At 57.1% G+C, this 23,394-nt stretch overlaps 3 protein-coding genes across 22 annotated transcripts in view; 1 reads left to right on the top strand and 2 right to left on the bottom strand.

Moving 5' to 3' along the window:
- Syngap1 (synaptic Ras GTPase activating protein 1) overlaps window positions 1-15,741 on the bottom strand; it is a 31,584-nt gene extending 15,843 nt beyond the window's left edge. For 4 of the 15 annotated variants that reach the window (XR_008219756.1, XR_008219757.1, XM_052744323.1 and 1 more), the window contains exons 1-7: window positions 14,834-15,736; window positions 11,607-11,728; window positions 9,772-9,877; window positions 3,896-3,987; window positions 3,430-3,551; window positions 1,404-1,557; window positions 1,126-1,224 (exon numbers count right to left, since the gene is read on the bottom strand). Coding sequence is in view for 13 of the 15 variants with exons in the window: in XM_052744323.1 (XP_052600283.1) it covers window positions 1,126-1,224; window positions 1,404-1,557; window positions 3,430-3,551; window positions 3,896-3,987; window positions 9,772-9,877; window positions 11,607-11,728; window positions 14,834-14,900 (762 nt within the window). In the remaining 2 variants the exon portion in view is untranslated. Of the gene's footprint in view, window positions 1-1,125; window positions 1,225-1,403; window positions 1,558-3,429; window positions 3,552-3,895; window positions 3,988-4,105; window positions 4,950-7,599; window positions 7,699-7,773; window positions 7,908-9,771; window positions 9,878-11,606; window positions 11,729-11,833; window positions 13,366-14,833 lie in introns of those variants that run through there. The other 11 variants (XM_052744320.1, XM_052744325.1, XM_052744318.1 and 8 more) reach the window with 11 other exon arrangements.
- An 895-nt stretch (window positions 15,742-16,636) lies between these two features.
- Window positions 16,637-18,285, top strand: Cuta (cutA divalent cation tolerance homolog). 4 transcript variants are annotated; one of them, XM_052744337.1, is made up of 6 exons: window positions 16,637-16,839; window positions 17,207-17,412; window positions 17,544-17,603; window positions 17,676-17,754; window positions 17,836-17,885; window positions 18,097-18,285. In XM_052744337.1, exons 1-6 carry the CDS (start codon window positions 16,669-16,671, stop codon window positions 18,227-18,229), a joined length of 699 nt encoding a protein of 232 aa, XP_052600297.1. In that variant the 5' UTR covers window positions 16,637-16,668; the 3' UTR covers window positions 18,230-18,285. The 4 variants fall into 4 exon arrangements, with proteins under 4 accessions (XP_052600297.1, XP_052600298.1, XP_052600300.1 ...); XM_052744338.1 differs by having other exon boundaries at window positions 16,661-16,839; window positions 17,709-17,754; XM_052744340.1 differs by lacking the exon at window positions 16,637-16,839 and adding an exon at window positions 16,846-16,977 and having other exon boundaries at window positions 17,709-17,754.
- Window positions 18,286-18,384: 99 nt separating this feature from the next.
- Phf1 (PHD finger protein 1) lies at window positions 18,385-23,300 on the bottom strand. Of its 3 annotated transcripts, none has more exons than XM_052744331.1 (15): window positions 23,188-23,300; window positions 22,075-22,249; window positions 21,903-21,984; window positions 21,724-21,819; window positions 21,243-21,343; window positions 21,009-21,157; window positions 20,767-20,862; window positions 20,554-20,622; window positions 20,317-20,440; window positions 20,168-20,235; window positions 19,967-20,071; window positions 19,660-19,846; window positions 19,474-19,568; window positions 19,205-19,285; window positions 18,385-18,993 (listed from the first exon to the last, which is right to left on the bottom strand). In XM_052744331.1, exons 2-15 carry the CDS (start codon window positions 22,231-22,233, stop codon window positions 18,711-18,713), a joined length of 1,695 nt encoding a protein of 564 aa, XP_052600291.1. In that variant the 5' UTR covers window positions 22,234-22,249; window positions 23,188-23,300; the 3' UTR covers window positions 18,385-18,710. The 3 variants fall into 3 exon arrangements, with proteins under 3 accessions (XP_052600291.1, XP_052600290.1, XP_052600292.1); XM_052744330.1 differs by lacking the exon at window positions 23,188-23,300 and adding an exon at window positions 22,902-23,181; XM_052744332.1 differs by lacking the exon at window positions 23,188-23,300 and adding an exon at window positions 22,902-23,181 and having other exon boundaries at window positions 19,205-19,282.
- Window positions 23,301-23,394: the final 94 nt, after the last annotated feature.

The following is a 23,394-nucleotide window of genomic DNA, read 5'->3' as shown; positions in this document are numbered from 1 at the left end:
TCTGTGAGTTCAAGGCCAGCCTGGGCTACAGAGTGAGTTCCAGGAAAGGCACCAAAGCTACACAGAGAAACCCTGTCTCGAAGAAAAAAAAATGCTTAGGGGGCCAATGAGATGGTAAAGGTTATTGCTGCTAAGCCTGATCACATGAGTTTGAGTCCCAGGACTCACAACATAATGAAAGGAGAGAACCAGTTTCAGAAAGTTGTACTCTGGCTTCCACATGTGCACTGTGGCACCATACACACACACACATACACACACACACACATATACACACACACACACACACACAGACCCTGTATAAATAAATAAATATGTAAGTTTTAATTTTGTTTATTTTTGGTTTTTTGAAACAGGATCTCTCTCCATAGCGCTTACTATGTAGACCAGACTGGCCTCGAACTCACAGAGATCCACCTGCTTCTGTGCTGGGATTAAAGGCATGTGCCACCACACCCAGCAACATTTTTTTAAAAGCAAAGAAGTCCTCAAAGGAATGAGAAATCCTGCAGAAACATCAGATGTTGTAAAACAAAATACTACTGGCATATGTAGGACCAGTGAGATGTGACAGTTGGCCTGAGAAGGGCCCAAGCGCCTGGTGAGGGTTATGTGACACCGCAGTGCATTGGAAGCAGTGTGGCTCAGACTGTGTCTAGAGTTTTAAGTGGGATTCCTTAATAAAGGCCCTGGGAAACAAGAAGAGGGCCAGGACTGTGAGCTTGCTACCAACTGGAGTCAGGGATCAGCGGACAGGACGGCAGCGTTTGCTCGGGGACAGGAGTCTTGGTTGGAGCACTGGTGCACAGCCCCTCGGTCAAGGGGCCTGGGGGTCAGTCACTCCCACCACAACTGCCCAGACTTTATAGAGAACCAAAGTTCACAAAACACTATCAGGGAGACTGGACTAGAGGACTGAAGAGCCCTGTGGCTTTCATGGTAGGGAAGCAGAACATGATGTGAGGTAGCAGTATGGGAAGAAAGGGAAATAATGAGAATCACCCTTGGCTGTCTAGTCCAGATCTCCTATACCTGTCCCTCCTCCCCAGCCCTGTCCTCCAGCCTCCTGCCCCCTCCTCCCCAGCTCTGTCCTCCAGCCTCCTGCCCCCTCCTCCCCACCAGTACCTTGTTGGGCTTCACAGCCCTCTGCAGATTCTCAATCCATTTGTCCCTTTCGGCCGCAGATCGACAGGCAAAACACTTTGTTCCAGACGATGTTGTCACCTGGAGAGGAACATGGATTTGAGATGGGGTTCCTAGAGGCTGGAGACCCGCCACCATGTCTTCCTTCCTGGCCCAGGTCTGCCTCCTTGACATCCCACATGTGGCATCTCTTCAGGCCCCTTTGCCCTAGCCTCCACCATCCCTGCCCTCCACCCTTCTCGGGCCACAAGAGCTGCTACCTCAAAGCAGAACTCCTGGCCCAGGATGGAGCTGTGCACCGGCTTGATGATGGAGTCTTCATCTAAGTTGAGCTCCAAGGCCTCAGCAGCACTACTAGGACTCAGCAAGGATTCATGGGAGTGGGACTCCTTAAAGCTTTGCATCAGCCGGGCCCTGGTAGGCGGGAGGTTCAGAGAAAGATCAGGGAAGCCGTCTCTCCTCACACTCAGGACACTGCCTCAGCAGAGGTTCTGGAAGGCAGCTTTGGAAAAAAGGCCTCAGTCCTTCACACACAGACTCACAGAAGGAAGCCCAGACTTCCCTGGGGAAAGACATGGGAGGGACAAGGGAAACCAAAGGCCTTCAAGAGACTTCTCTACCTCAACTCATACTCAAGGAGCTGAGATACCTAGAAATAGCTCAGAATTGCTGGACATAATGGCACAGACCTTTAATCACAGCACTCAGGAGACAGAGGCAGGCAGATCCCTACTAATTTTGAGGACTATCTAGCAAGTCCAGGCTATCCAAGGCTACATAGTGAGATCTTGTTTTAAAAAAAGAAACAAAGCCAGGCATGGTGGCGCACACCCTCAATCCCAGCCCTCAGGAGGCAGAGGCAGGCAGATCTCTCTGAGTTCAAGGACAGCCAGGGCTACACAGAGAAACTGAATTGAAAAATTAAAAAATAAAAAATAAAAAAAAAGAAACAAACTGTGACAGAACAAAATAAAACAAAGAAACAGACAAAACAACTGTCCTGGACATGTCTAGGTGACTCCAGAAACCAGAATCTCAATATATAAAAAAAGGAAGCAAAGAATTGAGGCCCAGAGAAAATAGAGTATTGTTTGGTTTGGACCTGGCACACAGCTAGTGTCTAATAACCATCTCATGATTCAAACTATGAATGAAGTAAGAGAACAGTTTTGAGCACAACCAGGGGAAAGAGAGAAAAGCATAAGAGGACGCTGTGGGCAGAACGGAGCAGAATAAAGGTCGGAGACTGGAGAGCAGATCTGGGAGGAAGAGGAGGCAGAACAGCCAGCAGTGGAGCAAAGGCAGGTGCAGTGAGGCTGAGGAGGGCAACGAGAGCCGGCAGAGGACCCAGCACCGCAGGGGAGCACAAGATGAATGGAACTTAGGGACCAGCCCTAGGGGACGCAGGACAGAAAGGTGTGGGGATGGGTAGGGGGACGAAGAGTAGAGCATGGGGAAACAGGAGGGAGAGCTCGGGTGTGGGAGCCTCCATGAAGTTATTTATAGCAGCCCCGTCATCACAGGCTCTGGCTGCCGTCAGCACCACGCTCCCCCGGCCCCCCCCGCCCCCGCGGCCAGGAATACCATGCCCTCACCCCCTGCCAGCCCCAAATCCAGCACTGGTTACTTGGAAGGGGGCAGGGAAAGGTGTGACTCACCTGATCCCAACCTTCCTACCCTCCTAATCCCTGGGACAGCCAGACACAAGGGAAAAGAAGGACAGACTCTCTCCAGGGAGTGACTGGACTAAGGGGAAGCCCAGAGGAGGACAAAGGCAAGCAGCCAGGTTTCCTTCCCCATCCCTCAGTCCCTGGATTAGCCCCAGCCTTGGAGCCCCCCCTTCTGTTACCTGCATACCAGACCAACTCCCTTTCTCCTGTTCTGTCTCTTCCCTCCAGCAACTACTGGGGTCTCTGAGCCCTAGCCTCACCCAGCAACAGCAGCTACCCCCACCCATTCCAGCCTGCTGCTCTTACTTCCTTCCCCTCCCTCACTTCCCACCCAGTAGGCTTTGTCACCACTGTCCTCTCCTGCCCTGGGCAGGAGCCCACCTTTCCTTCCACCCTAAGATCCCTCCTTGGCTTCACCTTCACCTCCTCCCCGGCCTCTGCAGGTCCTCCCCATCACCTCCTCTTTCCTGCTGTCTGCAGCTCAGTCCAGCTCCCCTCTGACCGATGTCTCTGCACTCAACCAACACAGGGAGCCCCACAACCTTTGTACTCAGGGAGCCCCATCCCACTCAGCACCCTGACACTGCATCCACCTCCTTCCAGGCCCTCTACCTACCGGTCATGGTCAGCACTTCGGAAGCGAGGCAGGATCTGGCGAAAGCTGCTGGTTCGGTCAAGTTTGGGTTGTGACTTTGTACGTTTGATAGAGCTTTTTAGTCTCCGGCTCAGGAAGCCTTGCTGAGGAGCAAATGGGAATAGGGGTGATTGGGGCAGCACAGAGTCTCTCTAGACACCCCTCAGCTGGCAGGGAACCCCTGGAAGAACATGGAGTGGGGGAGGGGAGGGGAGCCCTGACACCAGCTCGTCTTCCTTGCTCCCACGGGTGCTGTGTGAAGTGCGCAAAGACACAAACACACATACTAGCCTGGAAACGGTGGGAGGGCTGGTCTAAGAAGTGGGGGCAGAGCCAAGAAGGGGCAAACCAACCATGTGGGGACACATGCACAGCCTTCCTTGTCCTCTTTTTTCAGAATCCTGGGGCCCAGCTGAGCCACATCTGGCAGGCACTTCCATTCACTCACCGAGGGCCGGAAGGGCGCAGCGGGGGCGGCCTCCATGCTGTACTGCTTCCCCCCTGGGACACTCTTCCTCCTCGAGCGACCCAAGTGGTATTCTACAGGGGAGGAAAGGGCCCGAAGGAAGTTGGGGAAGGGGACAGGGGACTGTAAGTCCGATTTCTTTCTGGGTCAGTACCTTAGCCACCTCCCTCAGTCCCTCAGTTCCGGCCTCACCTACCCCCCGGAAAGCAGCAAGAAGAGCAGCGGCGGCGGAGAGGCTGGCGGTGGGAAGGAGGGGGCAAGGAACCTGAGCCGGAGCCCCCTGATGGGGTCGGGGTGGGAGGCCTTAAGCCCATGACTGGGACTGGCAGTCAGCAGAGGGGCATAGTCAGGAGGAAGATCAGTAAAACCTCCGTAATGAAGAAGAGCCACGACCCAGGGAGGCTCGGTCCCCCGTTCCCCACCCAAGAGAAGGGGCTTGCTTGGCGGGGGGAGATGGTTAAAGGTCATTGCCCATGGGTGGGTTTTCCTCTTTTCTCAGCTGGGCACATCCTCCACCTGCCCCACACCTCCCAGAGCTCCTGTCTGTCTGGAGGTCCAGGGCGGCCTCCCATGACCCCCTCCCAGGACTGGAGGGGGAGGTCTCAGAGGAGACCTGTGCTGAGTAGAGGGGAACAGAAAATCCGAGGAGGGGCCGATGGAAGTGGGGGAGAAGGAGCCGGTTCCACGTGCACTGCGGCGCTAGTGAAGGGTCGAAAAGGAGAAGAAAAGAATGCAGGGGAGTGGGGAGGATGGGCAGTGGGGTTCTGGGGACTCCCAAGTAAAAGCTGGTGAGGAGGAGGAGGGGAGGTGAATGCGGATGGAGCTCAGCCTGCCAAGAGTCTAGAGGAATGGAGGCTTAGAGGAAGGGAGCTGAAGATCTGCTGCTAGGGAATTTGGAGGGTCTAAGGGGCTGAAGGAGAATGAAAGTGGGGGGATGCCAGGCTCCGGCTCCAGCTCCAGAATGGCTGCCCAGGCCTGGACTCCCCCCTCAGCCCCAGTCACCACTGCAGCCAATGGGGGGGCCGGTACTGCATCAGGGGCGGGGCCACCATCTCCATGGCAACAAGAAGCTACAGGCGGGGGGGGGGGGGGGGGGGGGGGGGGGGGGGAGCCGCAACCGGAAGAACTGCCTGTTAACCCACTAGGTTCCAGAATAGAACAGAGAAAGCCACACTACATTTTCATGCCTGCTTCTAGATTGCATTTTGCCTCAGAGCCAGTCCTTCCCTGCTCCTTTCATAGGCAAATTCAGGTTTGCACACACAAGTCTGGATCCCGAGACAAGAGAACCCTCTCAGTCTCCCAGGAACATGTGTAGAGCACAAAAACACACACCAAACAGTGGGGATCCGTGTATATCACAGTTGCAATGAGAAATAATAGGGAACTATGTGCTTCAGAGACATACAGACAGCCTCGAGCATGGGGGCACTGGGGACCCCAGGCCCACACACCCCACAGGCTTAGACATTTGTGAGCACTGCAACAGGGGTATACATACTTGAACTCAGACAGCCACAGAAGAACTGCTGGTGTGGGCTATGCGACCCGAGTGCCTTGGGCTACCATGTGGGCTACACTACACAAATGGACATGTAACCATGTGACAGTTCATGCTTCACAGGAAGGGGCCTGTCAGTTTAACCCCGGAGACACATGCTTAAGTATACTGTGGTCCCATGTGTCATCCCTGCATCATGTACACACCATGATCTCAGCCAGATAAAGGGAGCCCCATGCCCCTAGAGCACATGTTCATAATTCACACTAACAGAACCACCACATTCGCTATCTGTGGACAACCCCCCCCCTTCTAGCTTTCCCATGACTCTAACCACCAGCATCTGTGATGGCTAACTGAAAAAACGGAACAAACAAAACAAAAAAACAAGGAGCAAATGTGTTCATTAGCCTTCTGTCACACAGTGAGCAGTGCCCCCGAGGCCCAGCGTATCTGCCTCCTGATCCGTCCTCTGCAGTTCTCAGGAACTCTCATTCCAGGGAACCTAGCACACAGCCATTCCTTTCATGCACAAGCATCTCTAATAAAGGCATAAAAAGCCTTAAGTTTAAAGCCACTGAAGTTTCCTTTGGAACTAAAGCATTCACAGAGGGGAAGGAATCTGCTTTGCTCGGTTCCTGAAAGCAACACACAGAACACTAGGAACTCAGAAATAAGTCACAGGTGCATGGAGGCCACACACATGTGCTCACAAGGACTCTAACACAGGAAAAGAAAGGTAGAAGCACAGAGAAGAGGGGACAGAGTGACAGAAACACGGGATATCTTGTTATTAGTGCTACCCGCAGTGACATGGACATAGACCAGCACACAACCATGTACACACAGCAAACCTGAAAAGCATACATTGCCATGCTGGGTCTCCATGTCCCATCCCTGCACGATTTATACACTTATGCACACACATAACAGCCACCTACACAGACCCGTAACATAGGCATTGTGCACACACCCACACAGTACACACCCTGTATACACACACAATTGCAAGCAAGCAAGCGCACACACACACAGAGCAAGGGCTTGGACTCCGCCTCTTCAATGTCTCTAATCTTGCCATCACCCACAAACATTTCTCCTACCCTCCAATCCCCCAAATCCCTACCCTTCCCCGTAGTCCTTCTCCATACCCAGCTGACAGCTCTGAAAGGGAGCCAGGGAGAAAGGGAGCCAGAGAAAGATGAGGAGCAGGGCTAGATAGGGAACGGAGAAATCGGGGGAGGGCATGCTCTGCAGAGTCTCCGTGGTGAACCAGGCCTCAGTGGGAACCAGCTTCGATGGCTGGATGGCCTTCTGCAATCCAGCCAAGCCTGATCCTCCAGACTGCACCAGCCTAGCCCTCCACCCTCCCAGACTGCTTCACAGAAAGACCTGGCTCCCGACCGCCGGTGGTCCTCTTTTCTCAAGTCCAGCTCAGCTCTCTCCCATCCCATTCTCAGGGTGTTCTTCCCTCCTGGCTCTGTGCTCTCCTCTTTTGGAGGACTCTCATCCCTGCTTCCCCCTTCACCTCACTCCTTTAGGCTTTCTGTCCCCATTAGGGGACCAGGCAGAGGCTCACACCTGCCTAGCCCAAAGATGTTCATGCAGTCAGACTACAAGGAACCACTCACACACTTCGTCCCCACCACTGGCACACTACCCACATCCAGACACGCCCTGGACACCCATGCCGGGACTGACACAGATACTCAGGCCAATGTTGGAACACACATGCAAAGACACACACCTGCCACCAGGGACACTGAAAATTCTGCTCCCTCGGCCAGCCACACATTCCTACACACTGGCTTCAACCAGGGAGGGACATGCACGCTCAGGGTCAGAGGTAACATGAATCAGTATGGCCACAAACTGCCCCATAAACCAGTGGCTAGCCCCACAGGCCCTCATGCTGTTAACTGGCAGAGGCAGGGCAAGACAGGACATACCTGCACAGTGCTGGCTACACATGTGTGCAAGAGGAATTGGGCCCCATGTGCACATGGCACGGACACACAGAGACACAAGCACAGTCACGATCACACACGCAAACACCAGGGCTGCCCCTCCAGCAGGGCTCCGAGACCCCCCTCACACCAGCCACCCCCACGCGTGCTCACAACCCTGCCCCCACGAAGATGCCAAGACACCCCCCCTCCGACCTCTACTGCCCCCCTCCAGTTACCATAACTCCCCCCACTCGGAAGATGCAGCGAGAACATGCGGAGGGAGCAGCTGCCGCCGCCGCCGCCGCCACCGCGGCCTCCCCAGCCCCCTCCCGTGCCCACGCACACGCGCGCCCCCGCCCCACGCGCGCGGCCCCCACGCGCGCGCCTCGTCCGCCCGGCCCCGCCCTTACCTCGCACCGCCCCCCGGGGGGTCGAGGGTGTCCCCGATGGGGGAGGGGCCCGCTCTGCGCGGGGGAGGGGCGAGTGCGGAGGGAGAGGGGGCGGCGGCCCGGCTCGCGCCGCCCGACGCGGTGGGGCGGCGGCGGGGCCCGGGACGGCCTGGACGGCCGCGCGGTGACAGCCGCGGGAACGGCTCCCTCCGCCGCCGCTCCCGCCGCTGCCGCCGTTGCCCGGGCCCCGCCGCCGTTGCTAGGCGACCGCTGCTGCCGTGGCCGCCTCTGTCACGAGCCCCGTCGCCCGGAGACAACGCGAGAGAGACGGGGGAGGGGGACAGAGGGACCCCCAAAACCAACTAGGCCTCCCATCATCGCCTCCTGAACAGGACCCCCACCCCCAAAAGAGAGAGAGAAGCCCTTGAAGAGAGCGAGCGTTTGCAGCTCCACCCAGCAGAGGAGGAGCCCCGGATTCCAATGCCCTCAAAGGTCCGGCGACCTCTCCCGGGCTGGAGCGTCCACAGCCACAGCAAACACCTTTGCAGACCGGAGCTCCCAAGGCCCCAAAGACCTTCATGTCCCCTGCACACCCTCCATGCCCTCTACACATTCTGTTTCCCTCTGAAGATGCCAAACGTTCACCAGCTATTAACTTCCACTAAACCCTGCCCCCCCCCAACATATATACCCCTGGAACCATCCCCAGGCTCTACTAAAGCCCAACACAGTAACCTCCACAGGCCACCTAAACGCCACTCCAAACACAGGAGACCCACACCAAAGGCCTCAGCACTCTGAGGACCCATCGTAAGGAGACAGAGAACTGTGGGCAGAGCGGCCAACCGCAGGACAAATGACAAACACACTCTGTGAGCATGTTACCATTCCCGTGCACACAGGTACACACTGCACACCAGACACGCACACCAGACAGACATCCCCATCCTCTCTACACTAGGCACCACCTCCTCCTGGCCTGCCTCAGAGTGCTACCTACACCCCTGTGTCAGTTTCCATGACAATGACACACGTCCCTGACCACTGGTCCAGGGTCCCAAAGCTGACCCCCAAGGGCAGTGAGGCCTAGACCTATCAGAAGGCAGCTGGCTGGAGCCAATGGGTAACACAGGCCACTGGGTCTCTAAGGAAGCAACTGGAAGCCTGGATTCCAGGGGAGGAAGAGACGGTGGGATAAAGGGGTCGCCTGGGGTTGAATGGGGGTCGCCTGGGGTTGAATGGGGGTCACGGAAGGGAAGTGCTGGAGAACCGGGCAGTGGCAAGGGGGTTTCCGGGGACTGAGGGCGTCTCTGCACCTTGGCTGCAGATCCCTGTTCTCTGCCTTCATCCCCCCCTCACTGTTCCCATGGAAACCTTTTAAGCGAACTTCTCAGAGGAAGACAAAAATCTTTTTTTAAATGACTAAAGAGGGGGGTGGGGGGCAGAAGGGAGGAGGAAGGGGGAGAGACAGATGGAGAGAGGGAGAGACCGTGAGGAGATGGGGGTCTGACAGAGTTCCACCCAGAGCGGAGGGGAGGGACCCAGGGATCAAGAGCCGAATGGAAAATGAGAATGGGAAACAAGACAGCAGAGGCGATCGACTGCAGGACACAGATCAACTGAGGAAAGGGGGCAAGAAGAGGGGAAGGCCACGGGCCTGACGGGCTGGAAGAAGATGGGGGTTGGCGGGTGGGACACGGGTCTGGTGGAGGGCGGGGACTAGGGCGTTCTCCAAGTTCTCAGACCGAGCTGTGAGGGCCATGGCCAGGAACACAGACGGAGACCGACGATCTAAGGAGACTATTTTTACAGGCACGGGAAACAGTCAAACTTCGCTGCTGGAGAGGAAATGGGGAGCGAAGCAGCGCAGGGACACGCGGGGGCCGCTCACCAACAGCCCCGGTACCCCGCGCAGCCCGGACGAGGGCGCCCTGTCCTCGGGATCGGGATCACGGCAGCTCTCCGCCCCCGCCCGCTCCCAGCGACTGTCCGGGGCACGAGCCTGCTCGGCCGCCGTACCATGCTCGCCGTGGGGCCGCCCCTCCACCGGCACAGAGACCGTGCGTCTCAGCAGCTTGTTGCGGCTGGCCTCGCTCCTCCGGTCGCGGATCAGAAGGGGGTGTATCTAGGGGATTGGGGAGTGTGTCAGACCCCGCGGGCCCGCCGCCCCTCCTCTCCCCTTCCATGGGAGGCCGGCCCCCTGCCAGCCCGCCTGCCCCTTCCGCCCCTGCCCAGTTCACCAGGCCCTGCTAAGGGGACTACTTCTCGTTCCCTCCTCTCCCTCTTCAAACAGTCTAGAGAATTCTCCCCAACCCCGCTCAGCGCTTCCCGCAACTCCACAGGAGTTAGCTACCTCCTGCCTCTGGGTTCCCCTTGACCTTCAGGTCGTCCATGCTCCTGCTTCCCTCCCGACCTCCTCCCTTCCTCACCCCCTTCTCTCCCTCAGGCTCGTCACAGCTGCATTTATAATCAGCTCCACAGCTTGTCTCCCTCCCACAGCCCGGCTTGCGGCCAGACTGGGACCCAACCTCCCCTCCCCCAGAGGGCCTGGTCACCTCCCCCTTCCGTCTCCTTCCTTTACCCTCCACCTGCTTCTGAGTCCCTCTTCCCTCAGCCCTACCTTTCCCTGGGCCTCACCTCAACTCCCCCTGGGAGTCGTCACCCTAACTTCCACCCCTACCAGAAGCTAGACTCCCACGAGGCCCCAGCCCCACCATCCACCCAGTTCCAGCTCTCCAGGCTTCATTATTCCAGCTCCTCTCTGCCTCCCCACTCCCACCTTCCTACCAGACAGGCTATTCCTGCTGGCCGGTGGCTAGTGGGTCCTCTCCGTCTCCATCTCATGCTGGTTCTCCTTTCCCAGTCCATCCAATGGACTTCAAATCCCTGGTCTCGGCTGATGACTGATGCCAAATCACTCAAATGCCTTTCAATACCCCAACCTGAAGTTTACCGGGCCACCTCACCTGCAGCCGGGTTAGCGTGCTTTCCCAGACCCTTCTGTTTTATGGTCTGGCATTCCCTCTCCACAGCTTCACCTGCCCTCACGGCCCCCTACGCCGAGGTTAGCCCGAGTCCATCCCAAGCGTTTTTAGGCTCAGCTCTCACCACCTCTTCCAGGCTACCCTACCACTCTCTAAAGATGGCTCCCCACATCACTCACACCTGAGGGCCTCACCCTTCAGATCTGGACCCTTCTTCCCTGATGAACTGTCTATTGCTGCCCCTGTTCCTCCTTTGGAACCCATACTCCTCTGACTCTCCATTTCATCTCCTCACTCCTCACTCCTCGCCCTACCCAAGTCCATACTCCAGCTGCCTGCCTCCTCAGGCCGCTCCTTGCATCTCCCTTTCTGACACCTAACCAGCCCTGCAGAAGCATATGTAAACCCTGGTCTCAAGCACACATCATCTTCGCGACCTCGGTCATCTGTCAGCCCCTCCAGCCCCTCCCACTCCCCTGCCTTTTCTGGGGTCATTCAGTCTTGGTCTGCACTGTGCAGCATGATGAAGACCTAGGAACGGCAGAGGAGGCAAGCTGAGGCTCCCTCTCTCCCATGGCTCTTCATTCCCCTCCCCCATTCTAACCTATCCCACAATATGGATGGGGTGAAGATAAGAGGCACACTCAGATCCTCAGAACCACAGCTCCTCCACAGCACCGCCAATGGCCTCAAAGACCCGCTAGCAAAAGTCAAAGAATGGCTATCCTCTTCATAACATCCGGGCCACATCTCAGTGGTCACCCTCCGCCCATCTCTCCTTGGGGAGTCTTCCTTTCACTGACCAGGACCCTCCCCATTGTCCTCTCCACCCTCTCCCACTTTTCCCAACCTCCTCACCGACCCGCTCACCTCATCCTCATCCAGCATGAGCAGCTGGTTCCCCGAGATGATGCAGAACCGAGGGTTCCAACCAGGACGATCGTATGGGGAATGAACGTATTGGGTTCGGTGCATAGGGGGTCCCCGTACATCTGGGGGACAGAGACACACAAACAGTAAGGGAGGGGCTATACTGGGGGCATAGAAACTTAAATGGAAAGAAGGTCTGCAAAGTGGGAAAAGGGAATGCCACCTGCCTGAAGAGACCTATTGGGCACGAAGTGCCTGTCGATTTTAAAGGGTCAGAAGATGAGCCTCACACTGAGGAGTCGAGTCCTAGGAGGCTCCAGGAAGGGGACGGGAAGTAGTCTCATGACAGAGAGGGACTTTACTGGGGCAGGAGAAGGTGAGAGCTCTGTTCCTTCCCTTGTGTGGGGGGCGGGGGGAGAGACTTACTGAAACTGGCAAAAGATAGAGAGGTCAGAGGGAGGCATTAATGACCCGCTACAATGGATGAGGCCCCACATGTTTAGGAGAAGAGGTACCTAGCTGGCGGGAAAGAAGATGGGTGTTTAAGAACATTTGGGTCACGGAAATTCTGAGCGCTAAACATCTGGAAGACAGGAAGTGGGCTTCCATGTTCAAAGAAGCATGATGGCCTCCCTCCCTTACCTTACCTTCCTCCTTCCCTAGCCCTACCCTGTTCCTCCTTTGGGGGAAGTGTCCAGGGAGAAGACAGCTTTTCTAAGGAGGATCAGGGTGGGAGAAGGTGGGAAATAAACTGTCAGGAAAACCAGAGACCAGAGCAGCCTTTGTTCATAACGTGCTCAGCAGTGAAGAGTCAATCCTGCTCTCCCTACCTAACCTCATGGACAGGAAGGAAGCTGACTCCGACTCCACAGGCTGAGACCTCACCTGGGCACAGTGAGGGACCTAAGAAAGAATGAAGGAAAGATTGGAACCGCCAAGCCTGATGACGGAGGAACATCCCAAGAGGAGATGTGAAGACAGACCAGTTTCCAGAGGAGAACAGGGCCAAGGGCTGTGCGTGCTCAGGTGCCAGGGTCCTGCAGGCCCATCTGCGCTGCCTGGCCAGCACCACTGCCACACACCACTCATGGGGACACAGTGAAGGGCCTTAAGGGAGTCAGGAAAGCGAGACTGGAGACATCAGAGTGGTAAAACCAGGCTTAAGATGCTGGTTAGAGAATGTTCACTGCAAGAAAGCCCAATGCTGTCGTCTCTGTCGGATAATGAATTTGGCACATTTCAGGAGAAATGGCCTTGGGGCCTTGTTCCGGTGCCTTGAGTGACCTCTGAAAAACTCCATCCCCTTACTGATTATGGTAATTCCTCAAATTTACCCAACCTGCAGGCCAGAGAGAAAGATGAACCGCTGGGATCTAAGAGTCTAGAATTCACAATACTTTCAAATTTTCACTCCCGGTGCTTTCTTGGAGACCACCAATATTCTCTATGCACAAAGACCACTGGCGGGCAGGGGAGTATAGCTCAGTGGTAGAAAATAACACTAGAATTCAAAGGCCCCAGCACAACCACCACCACCCATAACTTAGACCACAGACACTGGAGGCAACAAGCCTGCTGCTGCATCTCAACAGTGGTGCGCCCAGAGGAAAGAGCTGTTGATACATATAACCATAGCAGAACAGGGGAGCTGCTCCAGGCTGCGGCTGGGGCAAGCAGGTTAGACCTCAGGGGACAGGAAAAGGGACACAGGGAACCTTAGCTTAGGAACAGCTCTCACACACACACACACACACACACACACACACACACACACACACACAGAGGTTAGATCTCAGGGGACAGGAAAAGGGACACAGGGAACCTTAGCTTAGGAACAACTCACACACACACACACACACACACACACACACACACACACACACACACACGAGAGTATAGACTTAAGAAAGATAATGATCCTGGGAGGCAAAGGAACATGGCAGAGAAAGGGGAAATGGGAAATTTTTACTGCAATAAGAAGTTCCACAAGGGTTCAAGAGACCCTGTTCCAACCCTCAAAACCTGTGTTTTGGCACCCCCAAATCTCCATCACCCCAGGAAGCAGAGGGACAAGAAAAGAGGAATGGTGATGAAGGCTGGGGAATAAAAGGAAAAGAAGTAGGCACAGACCATGTGACAAGATGGGATGTGGGGTAGGAAATAGAAGATGGGTTGAGGGACACATAGCAGAGTGGATCTAAAAGTAGAGGAAGTAGATGATGAGAAATGCCTGGGGACAAGGGACTAGATCAGGTGTCAGCCAACACAGGGCAGAGGCATTCCCTAACGAGCAGCATGGGTCCAGGAGCAGCACTGGTGTAACAAGGTAGTCATTAGAAGAGAGGGGGAGACAGATATGAGACAGGGGACTAACACAGGGGAAGGACAGGAGGGGGACTCATATAAGAAACGGACACCATATGGGGGGAAAGATATAAGTGATGGACAGCAGAGGAAGGGAGGGGGAATGGAAATAAGAGGTGGGGTGGGGGAAGGGGAATTAAGTGAAGAGAGCAGATGAGACCCCAGGATTGCATTTCACGTATCCAGAGTCCTAAGTAGGGCCAGCTACGGCAGGATTCTAACTGGGCCCTTGCTCCCATCCGTCTATCTTACTTGCATCTCCCCCAACCAAAAAAACACTTGGTCCTCCCCCTCCTCGGGCATCCCCTCCCCCAATCCTTTCTCTCCTCTCTTCCCTCCATCTGGACCCCCCCACTGCCACCCTCTTTCTCCATCTGGCCCCTTACCTCCCTCCATCCTTCTCTCTTCCCCTACCCCTACTTGAGACCCTCACCAAATCCCCTCCCCATCTTCTTGGCCTCTCTTCCACCCCTATGTTTTCATTTCCCCTTCCCCCTAAGACCGTGCCTCTATTTCCTTGATATTCCTCCTCACTCAGCTCCCAAACCCAAATAATTCATGCAGCTTTCCCCCAAACTCAATCCTCCCTCCTTATGCCTTTTTGACGCTCTTTCCCCTCCATCACCTTCCCCTCTGCCCCCTTCAGGGCCTCTGTCCCAGCCCCTCCATCCCTCAGATACCCCTATGCCTCTAACCTCCAATCCCTCCTTTCCCGCTGTTCCCACCTCTGCCTTCTCAGCCCTCCCCTCTCCCTCCATTTCAGCCGCTCCCTCCCCTCGGTGGCCCCGGCTCTCCCCCGCCCCCTGCCCCTCCCCCTCTTGCCCCCCCATCTGGCCCTCCCCCTACCCCTATCACCACCGTACCTCTGAAGGGGGCATAGGACATCGCGGGGATGCTCCCCCGATGGATGGAGGCTCGAGACCTGCTCATCAGGCCTGAGGGGGAGGGGGCGGGGGGACGGGGGAGAAAAAGAAGAGAGAAAGAGGGGGAGAGAGAGGGGGAGAAGGAGGAGGTGGAGGAGGAGGAGGAGGAGAGAGGAGGAGAGAGGAGCGGAGAGGAGCGAGAGGAGGAGAGAGGAGGAGGAGGAGGAGAATAAGAGCCAACGGCAGCGGCAGCGGCAGAGAGAGAGAGGGGGGGGGCGGGGGAAGCGAGCTAGTGAGGAGAGAGCAGGAGGAGGAGGGAGAGACTCTGCAGCCCCCACCCCTACTCTGGGAGACCCGGGAAAAGAGCGAGCGAGAGACCCCTGACTCATACACACCAGAGGCAGCCGTCCTGAAGAAGCTGACCCCAGACCCTGAGTCAGACCCCAGACCCAGAGAAGGATACCTCACCCCTCACTCCACACTCAACACATTAATCTCACAGACCCAAATCCAGAAGGAAAGAGACCCCTGATCTCAGGGAAAAATCAAACAAACAAAACAAAACAAAAACCACCCCCTCCCCAAGAAAGGAGTCAGATCAGAACCTGAGAATCCAGTCTCAACAAGGTTCTCCAGACCCACGTTAATCTTAGACTTTGGACCCTGGGTTGGTAGTTTTGGGGACCCAAAACGGAGACCTAGACTCAAAGAAAAAGATGAAACCAGTATGAGAAAGCACCCCAGCCCAGAATTAGACCTTAGGAACTAGCTAGAGATGAGAAACCCCAGATTCCTATCTCAGAGAAAACTGCAAACTTGGGACCCAAAGATGGAGAGAGATCTGAAGCTCATTAAATCTGAGAGACCTTGGTCGGGGATCATGGGACTCAATTCCCAGAAGCAACTCAAAATGTAACTCAGACCCTATAAAGATCCCAAATACTGGAACCCCCGACTCCCCCCCCCCACACACACACACACACAAGGATCTGTGAGACTCATGAGGGAAATGAAGAACCTGAACTTCAGCCTGGGGGACCCCAGACCCTGGAGGAAGGAGTAGTATTTGGGTGGCAGAGCCTTTCCCCTGCTGTCTCCTCCCTCCTCGCTGACCTCTCCCGGGCCCCTCTTCATTTTTGGGTCACTGGGTGTGTTTGGGCCCCAGGGAGGTTATGTAGGGCAGGTCCTGGTTCCTTGGGGGAATGGATGAAGGCCAGGAGACCCAAGACTGAGAGGTGGGCCAGTCCTGGAGAGAAGAATCAGCCGGGGAGAAGGCACAGGGCCATCACCCCGAACCGCAACTCCCATCGCTCCTTTCCTCTCCTGTGCCAGCCTGTCCTGAGCTTTGCGTGTTCGGGACCGCCCATCGCACGCTAGCCCATTACAGGTGTCACCCAGCCCTCTGAAAGGGTATCCCTCACCAGCCATGGCCGTGCCAGGGCTGAGCCTGCCTGATCACCACCGCCCCCTACCCAGGGGCAGCTGGCTTCCCAGCTCGGTGCCAACGCGAGGGCGGGGGGGGGGGGGCGCCGTCCCCACCCACAACTGTCTGCCCAGGCCCTCCCACCACGGCTGGCCTCTCAGGGCGGGGAGGAGGGGGGACTGTTACTAGGCACATTCCGGGGCTCAGGACGACTCCCCAGCCCCAGCCTGACGCAGCGAGGGCGCCCATCGCCAGGTCCCGCGTCCGTCACGTGGCCCGCGAGGCTGGCCGGCGATTGGCCTCGGCCCGCGGCTCCTGAGGCGGCGCCGCGTGAGAGGACGAGGGCTGTCACGTGACGGCGGGCCGCCGCAGCGGCCTGCCCCAGCCAGCAACGGGCCGGGGCTTCACGGAAATGGGCGGGCCGCTTCCGCGCACGTCCTCGGTCCCGGCTGCCGATTGGCCAGCGGGCCCCCCCCGCCCCGCCCCCTCGGGAGGCGAGGCGATCGGGCCACTGGAGGGCCGGGATTGGCCCATCTGGAGACTCTGGGACAGCCTGCGCCCCCGTCACGTGGCCGCCGCCCAGGTAAGAGGCGGCTGCTCCGCTGGGGCTCCCGGTCCTTGCCCCGTCCGTGAAGCGCGCGGCCTCGGATCCCATCCCTCCTCCACCAGCTTGGGCTGCATGAGCTGGGGGCGGGCCCCCGTCGTCCTGCTCGGCGGAGGGGTGAGTCTGGCCCCGCCCCTTCCGGTCTCCAAGTTTCACCGGGCTTCAGTACCCCGAACCGCCTAGGAGGGGCCAGGCGAGGTGTTCCAAGTTTAAGTTGCAGGGGCCTTTTCCTTCCCGGTGCAGAAAAGGCAGGGCAGAGGCTTGGTGTCCGCCCCAGCGAGGGCACCCCGGGGTGCAGGCTCCTAGGGCGGCCGTGGGGAAGCTGAATCCGCCCCCCTGCTCTCAGGCCACGCTGCTCCTGTCGTTTCTTTGGATGCCCGCGCTGCTGCCGGTGGCCTCCCGCCTTCTGTTGCTACCCCGAGCCTTGCTGTCCATGGCTTCTGGAAGCCCTCCCCTGCCCTCTCCGGCCTCGGGCTCCGGCTACGTTCCAGGATCGGTTTCTGCAGCCTTTGTCACTTGTCCCAACGAAAAAGTCGCCAAGGAGATCGCCAGGTGGGGACCTCGGCGAGATGACCGACCGGGGAGAGTTGGGGCTGGGAAGGGCGCTGCCTTTGCAGGTCTCTGGGCTACCGGCACAACCCCTGGCCGGGCGCGCTCTGAACGTGCTCTCGATTCACCCCCAGGGCCGTGGTAGAGAAGCGGCTAGCCGCCTGCGTCAACCTCATCCCGCAGATCACTTCCATGTGAGTCCTCAGAAACTTAATTTCACGGGAGGGGCTGAGAGCTTTTTCTGGGGGAAATCGTTCTTCCCCAAGACTTTGTTCCCCTTCTTTCTCTGACCTCTTCAGCTATGAATGGAAAGGAAAGATCGAGGAAGACAGTGAGGTGTTGATGGTGAGAAAATACCCCTCTTGTCTGGCCCTCATCTGACCTCAGTTCCTCCCCGTGGTTCAACTGTCTCTCTTTGCCCTTTAGATGATTAAAACCCAAAGCTCCCTGGTCCCTGCTCTGACAGAGTTCGTTCGGTAAGAACTTTAAGGTATTCTTTTTGTGGCGGTACTGGGGAATGAACCAGGGCCTTGAGCATTTCATCAAGCACTGAGTGATATCCCCAGCTCACTAAAAGAGCTCTGAGGTGGACACTGTGGGGTGGACCTTGCTGGGGAGCCCAGGACTGGTGTCTGAGGGGGTGTGCCTTTGGGTGACTGAATAACCCCTGCCCTATGACTTCTGCAGATCTGTGCACCCTTACGAAGTTGCTGAGGTGATTGCATTGCCTGTGGAGCAGGGGAATCCCCCATACCTGCATTGGGTGCGCCAGGTCACAGAATCCGTTTCAGATTCTGGCACAGCCCCCTCCTCTGCTTAAGGCCCTCTGGTCTCCAGGTGATGATGTCTGAGCCCCCAATAAATCCTCTTCTGTTCTCTCTGCCTTTTCCCTTGTAACACAGATGTGGTTGGGGAAGATCAAAAGTTCCTCTGGTCCTTGTATTCTGTCCATCTTTCAGAATGACTCATGTCTACTAGGTTTGTTTATTTCTCTTTATTACAGTCATACAGAGTCTGGAATCCTGGACCACCGCCACCCCCATCTCTATACCCAGGGGTTAAATAGTTTTAAAAAATATTTTAAAAGCTGTAACAAAATAACATCAAAGGGAATGGGAAGGATGAGGGGTCAGGAGTCATGAAGAGGCAGAGAAGAGGACCTCTTCCCCACCCCCCGGATTCCAGCCTGGGTGCAGGGAAAACTACTCCCAACTCTCCAGGTACATCCCAGCTGTAGGTGAGGTCAGAGGTCAGGGCATGAAAGTGCCAGTGTGAACGGGGAGGTGAGCAGAAGAGGACTGTCAGAAGATGCCACCTCCTCCCCACTCAACTAGGTACTGCACAGAGCCATCGGGCCGCACTCTTCGAGCAAGGACCCTGACAGGGTCCCCGCGGGATAGGTAGCCAACCCCACCTCGGACTCCTCCCCCAGTCCCCGGAGACAAACTATGGCACAGAGAGGAAGGGGGTACTGAATGTCTGGAAAGGCCTGGGATAGGGGCTGGGGCTGATGAGGCAGTCGTTGAGTGGGAAGAACTTTTAGGGATGTCTGTGGGGAAGCCAATGTGAAGTTCCAGGGGTGACCTGGAAGAGAGAAGACAGCAGTGAGATCAGACAGGCCAGATGTGGGCAGCTTTAATCCCAGCATTTGAGGTAGAAGGGCTGCCGTGAGTCTGAAGTCAGTCTGGGCTACAGAGACCCTGTCTCACATACTATGGAGACCACAGGTTTGAGAAACTAAGGAGCCTAAGGCCACGGAAGGAAAGGAAGAGCTGATGTTAACAGGGGTGCTCACCTGTCCGGGGGTTCACCATCCCCAGAGGTCCCCGCAGTGCTGGCACAAGGGTGGAAGGAAGCGAACATCCGGATGGGGCTGCTGCGGGGGAGGCAAGTCAGGGCCTGGAGGGAAGCCTGTCTCCCCCCCTCTACTGCACTGTGCTCCCAGAACACTGCGGGGGGGTGGGGTGGGGGGGATCGAGAAGTGACGGGGAAGAGGGAAAAGTACTGCGGGTGACAAGTGTCTAGGGACTGCAACTAATGGGCTCGTCTGGATCAGGCACCGACCTGGGCAGACAGCGGGCATCTGTGGGCCGGAAGTTGTAGCCGCTGCTGCCCTGATAGCTCTGGTTAGGGCTGGGGGGTGGTGGAGACACTGAGGCCTGTAAGAAAGGTCGGGAGCTGTGAGATGACCCTTCACCCTTTCCCCCACCCTACCAGTTTGCCCCATGGTGCCCCCGCCCGCCCCTGTACCTGCAGGGCCCTCTGTAGACGGGCCCGCTCCCTCTGCTCCCGGGACCCATGCCGACTGCGCACTGCCGTGGGTGGTCCCAGCTCCTCCACTTTCCCCTTCTGCCTCCTCAGGGTGTCTGGCTCCGACCTCCGTCGTTTCCCCAGGGGACGTGAGACCCCTCCCCCAGGGCCCTGCCCTGAAGGGAAGCTGTAAGAGGCCTCCTTATCCCCCCAGCCCCCTCCCAGGCACCCCAAGACCCCCCATTTCTGTATATGTACCCTCCAAACCTATCCTTGAGAATTTCCCCATCCCCCCTGGACCAGTGACCTGGTGGGGGCTCCATCTCCAGTGAGAGGCTCCACAGGAGGAGGGGTCCGAGCGTGGAGACCAAAAAGACATTTCCTCTTTTTAATCTCCCTCCCTGAAATGAAGCTAGGACAAGGAGAGAGTCAACCTGTCAATGCTGTAGCGAAGTCCCCTCATCCCGACTCCACACCATCCCTGAGCCTCCCCCTTTTTCTGACTCACCGGTCCTTGTGGCTGTTAAGAGCAGAAAGGAGCTTGGAAGAACGTTCTCCCTTGGGGGTGTCTGAAAGCTGAAGGAAGAGGTAAATGGGTCAGGGAGCAGTCATTCCTCTCCATGTCCCACCCCAGTTTCCAAACTTTAGAACCCTCACCTCCCCGAGGAGCAGACTGTCCCAATTCTCAGAGGTGAAGGGGAGGATCTCTCGGTCAAAATCAAAGTATTTCTTCTTACAGCAAACACTGAGATGGTAGAGAACAAGATGGGCCACATCCACCCTGGAGAAGCATGAAGTTATTAGCAGCAGCAGCATTATCAAAGTCAGGAGTCATCAGGGTAAAATATCAGGGAATAGAAAGGAGTCACATTTTGGGAGCACAATCCATCTCACCAGCGAAGCTGTAACCTTCGGACCTTCTCGGGGCCACCCCGGCACACACAGCATTCAAATTCATAGAATCTGTATTATGAGTAAGGCAGAGGACACACCTCATTCAGCCCTAACACAGAGCAAGCGGTAGTAGAGAGCTAACACGTGGGGAGGAGAGCTGGGCAGAGCACAGCAGGAAGGCATCCCAGCTCTGGCAGTCTCCACTGGTCTCACCTGTCTCCATAGAGGAGGGGCTTGCTCAGACACTGGGTACAGGCCTCATGGAACCACTGAAGGCAGATCCGGCACTGCAGCATTTTCAGGTTCCACCTCAAGGGGAAGACAGCCCTCTTGAAACCACCCCAAGACCCTCATCCACCCCCTCACCACAGGGCTCCCCTCACCCTGCCTTTCCCTTGTTCCTGGGCTCTACCACCTCAACACCCACCCCATAACTTGCACCCCTCATCACTCACTCCCCAGGGCCTCCACAATAACAGTAGCTCTGTTGTCGGTTGCTCAAGTGTCCAGCATCCCAATCCAGCCCCTTTAGTCCATATGGCAGAGAGAGTTTCATGCCCAGCATGGCCCGGGCATAGGGACCCTTCTTCAGTGCGCCTCCCCTCTGCAGAGGAACAGGTGGAAACCTCAGAGGCAGGAGAGGAGACCATGGGAGGCTGCCACAGCAAGGGGCAGAGAAGTGCCTTTACCTTGGTGGCCATCGCAAAGACGCACTGGCGGCAGACCCAGGATGTGCCCTCTCCTTCTCCAGGGGCTGGGGCCCTGGGAACGTGACAGTCCTGGTGATAAGCTGAATAAGCACACTGTTGAGAGTGGAGCACTGTGCATACACCTGCATTGGCGTGGCGCTTGGACATGGCAGCCTTTCCTGCCCATTAAGTCCGGACCGGCCCTAGCGGGTGTATTATCCTGACTCTGCAAGTGAGTACACAGGCTTCTAGCAGTTGAGGGCCTTGCCCAGGGAAGCACGGTTAGGAAAGGATGTGTGTAAGCTACCTCAACCTTGCAGGGCTTATGTCACCTTCAACCTTTGGCTCCCTCTCCCTGTCCTGAGAGATGAGGTGACAGGGTGAAGACTGGCCAGGAGACACAAAACCCATGCTACAAAGGCCAGTGGCAGTCCAGAAGACCCAGGGCAAACTGCACTGTTCAAGTACCCTGCCCTCTCACCGTGGCGACACTTCTCACAGCTGACCAGCCGGTTCCCAGGGACCACAGTCTCAGAGCGACAGACACAACAGAGGAGCTCTTCCCCAGGGAGGGCAGCTGTGAGGGAACCAAGTGTCAGGAGGCTTACTTCAAGCCAATGTCTCCACCCCTCCAGCCTCTGCAGGTATGAAGGGTCTCACCCGGGCTGATGTCCTTCCATAAAACCAGAAACTGGGAATCGTCCTCAAACTGGACCAGACACACCTCCCGAGCACTGTCCACCTGGAATAGGTGAGGCGCAGAGGTTATGAAGTGGGGCAGGAATCAGGAGAACGAGAACGAGGAGCTGGTGAGGGCCAGAGGGGCTCTCACCTTCTTGATGGTGCCCAAGTACAGCAGCCCATCCGTCCACCTGGCCAGCACATCTTGGCCCTCCCAAAGTCGAGGTCTGGGGCCTGAGGTGGGAGCAGGGGAAGCTGGATCCCAAAGAGAGGGTGCACCCAAGCGGCTCAGCCGGGGGAGCTGCGCCATTGCATCCTGGGGGGGCCTAGTCAGAAACAGGATGGAAGAGTTTATGAATGTTAAGAAAGCTTTACTGCTGTTTCTTTTCTGCCGTGGATAAGGGACCAAGTACCTCCAACTCCAGGCTCTCAGTCCTTCAGACACCTAAGGAGGTGGGTCACCCTGGTCAGCTCCTTGACTCCACTCCTTTCTCTACTGTCTCCCCAGCCTAGTTCTCAAGCACCCCACCTCCCAGAGACCTCAAGGGAAAAGATGCTTGCAGAACCAAGGTTACCACTCCGTTTCACCTTTCCCAGCTGTTTTGAGTTGTCCTAACTGGGACGCTCTGCTGCCCAGGGATATTTTGGGAGCTTTTCTGGAAATGTTTCCCTGAGTAGAAACAGCCGCCTCCTCAGACCTGTGTATCTCATTTAGAACCACTATCCTGGTGCCAGGTTATGTTAGGTCACCCTCAAATTTGAGGCTCCTTGCCCTGGGATTAGGTAATTTCCCCGAGTGCCCCAGGAGGGGGGCGTGTCCCTGTCCAGGTCTCTACTCCCCTACACCACCAGTCTAAGGAGGGACTTGAGTCTTCTCAGCCCAGATCCTAAACCTGGACCAGAAGGCTCTCCTGCCTATTCCTGCGCACCGACCCCTGGCTCCCTGCCCCCGCTCAGGGCCTCCCGCCTTCTCCTTACCGGTGACAGCTGGGGCAGCTGGGAGCTAGGCAGGGGCAGACCCAAGACACCTGGGTGAGCCCTCAGTGCGGGAGGAGTGCGTGTGGAAGCCGGGAGGCGTGCAGGAGGAGGCCGGGGGGGTCCCTGGGCCCAGCCCCTCCGTCCTGGCGGCTCTGGGGCGTATGACGCAGCAGCCAAAGCAGCGGCAGCGGCAGGAGGAGTCGGCAGAGGGAGGGAGGAGAGTGGTGGGTGGGGAGCACTGGGAGGAGGAGAAGCCGGAGGGGCGGGTAGGCAGCACCTCCCTCACCTCCGGCACGCCCGGAGGGCACTGCACGGTTGGGGGCGCGGCCGGTCGGGGAGGACGAGGAAATCCTTGTGGCCCCTTTCGGGTGGGAGGCTCGCTTGGAGAGCAGCAGGAAATAACCCTCTTGGCAGCCAGCCTGCAGGTCAGGGCTGGGCCCCGCCCCATGCCACATCCGTTGGCTGCCCCGCCCCCGTGGCCACCCCAAGCTCC

Source organism: Peromyscus californicus, unplaced genomic scaffold (genome assembly GCF_007827085.1).
Source record: "Peromyscus californicus insignis strain IS unplaced genomic scaffold, ASM782708v3 Scaffold_19__1_contigs__length_69161282, whole genome shotgun sequence".
In the NCBI taxonomy this organism is placed as follows: domain Eukaryota; kingdom Metazoa; phylum Chordata; class Mammalia; order Rodentia; family Cricetidae; genus Peromyscus; species Peromyscus californicus.
The sequence above is the reverse complement of the archived record's forward strand: the minus strand, read 5'-3'. Positions and strand labels throughout refer to the sequence as shown.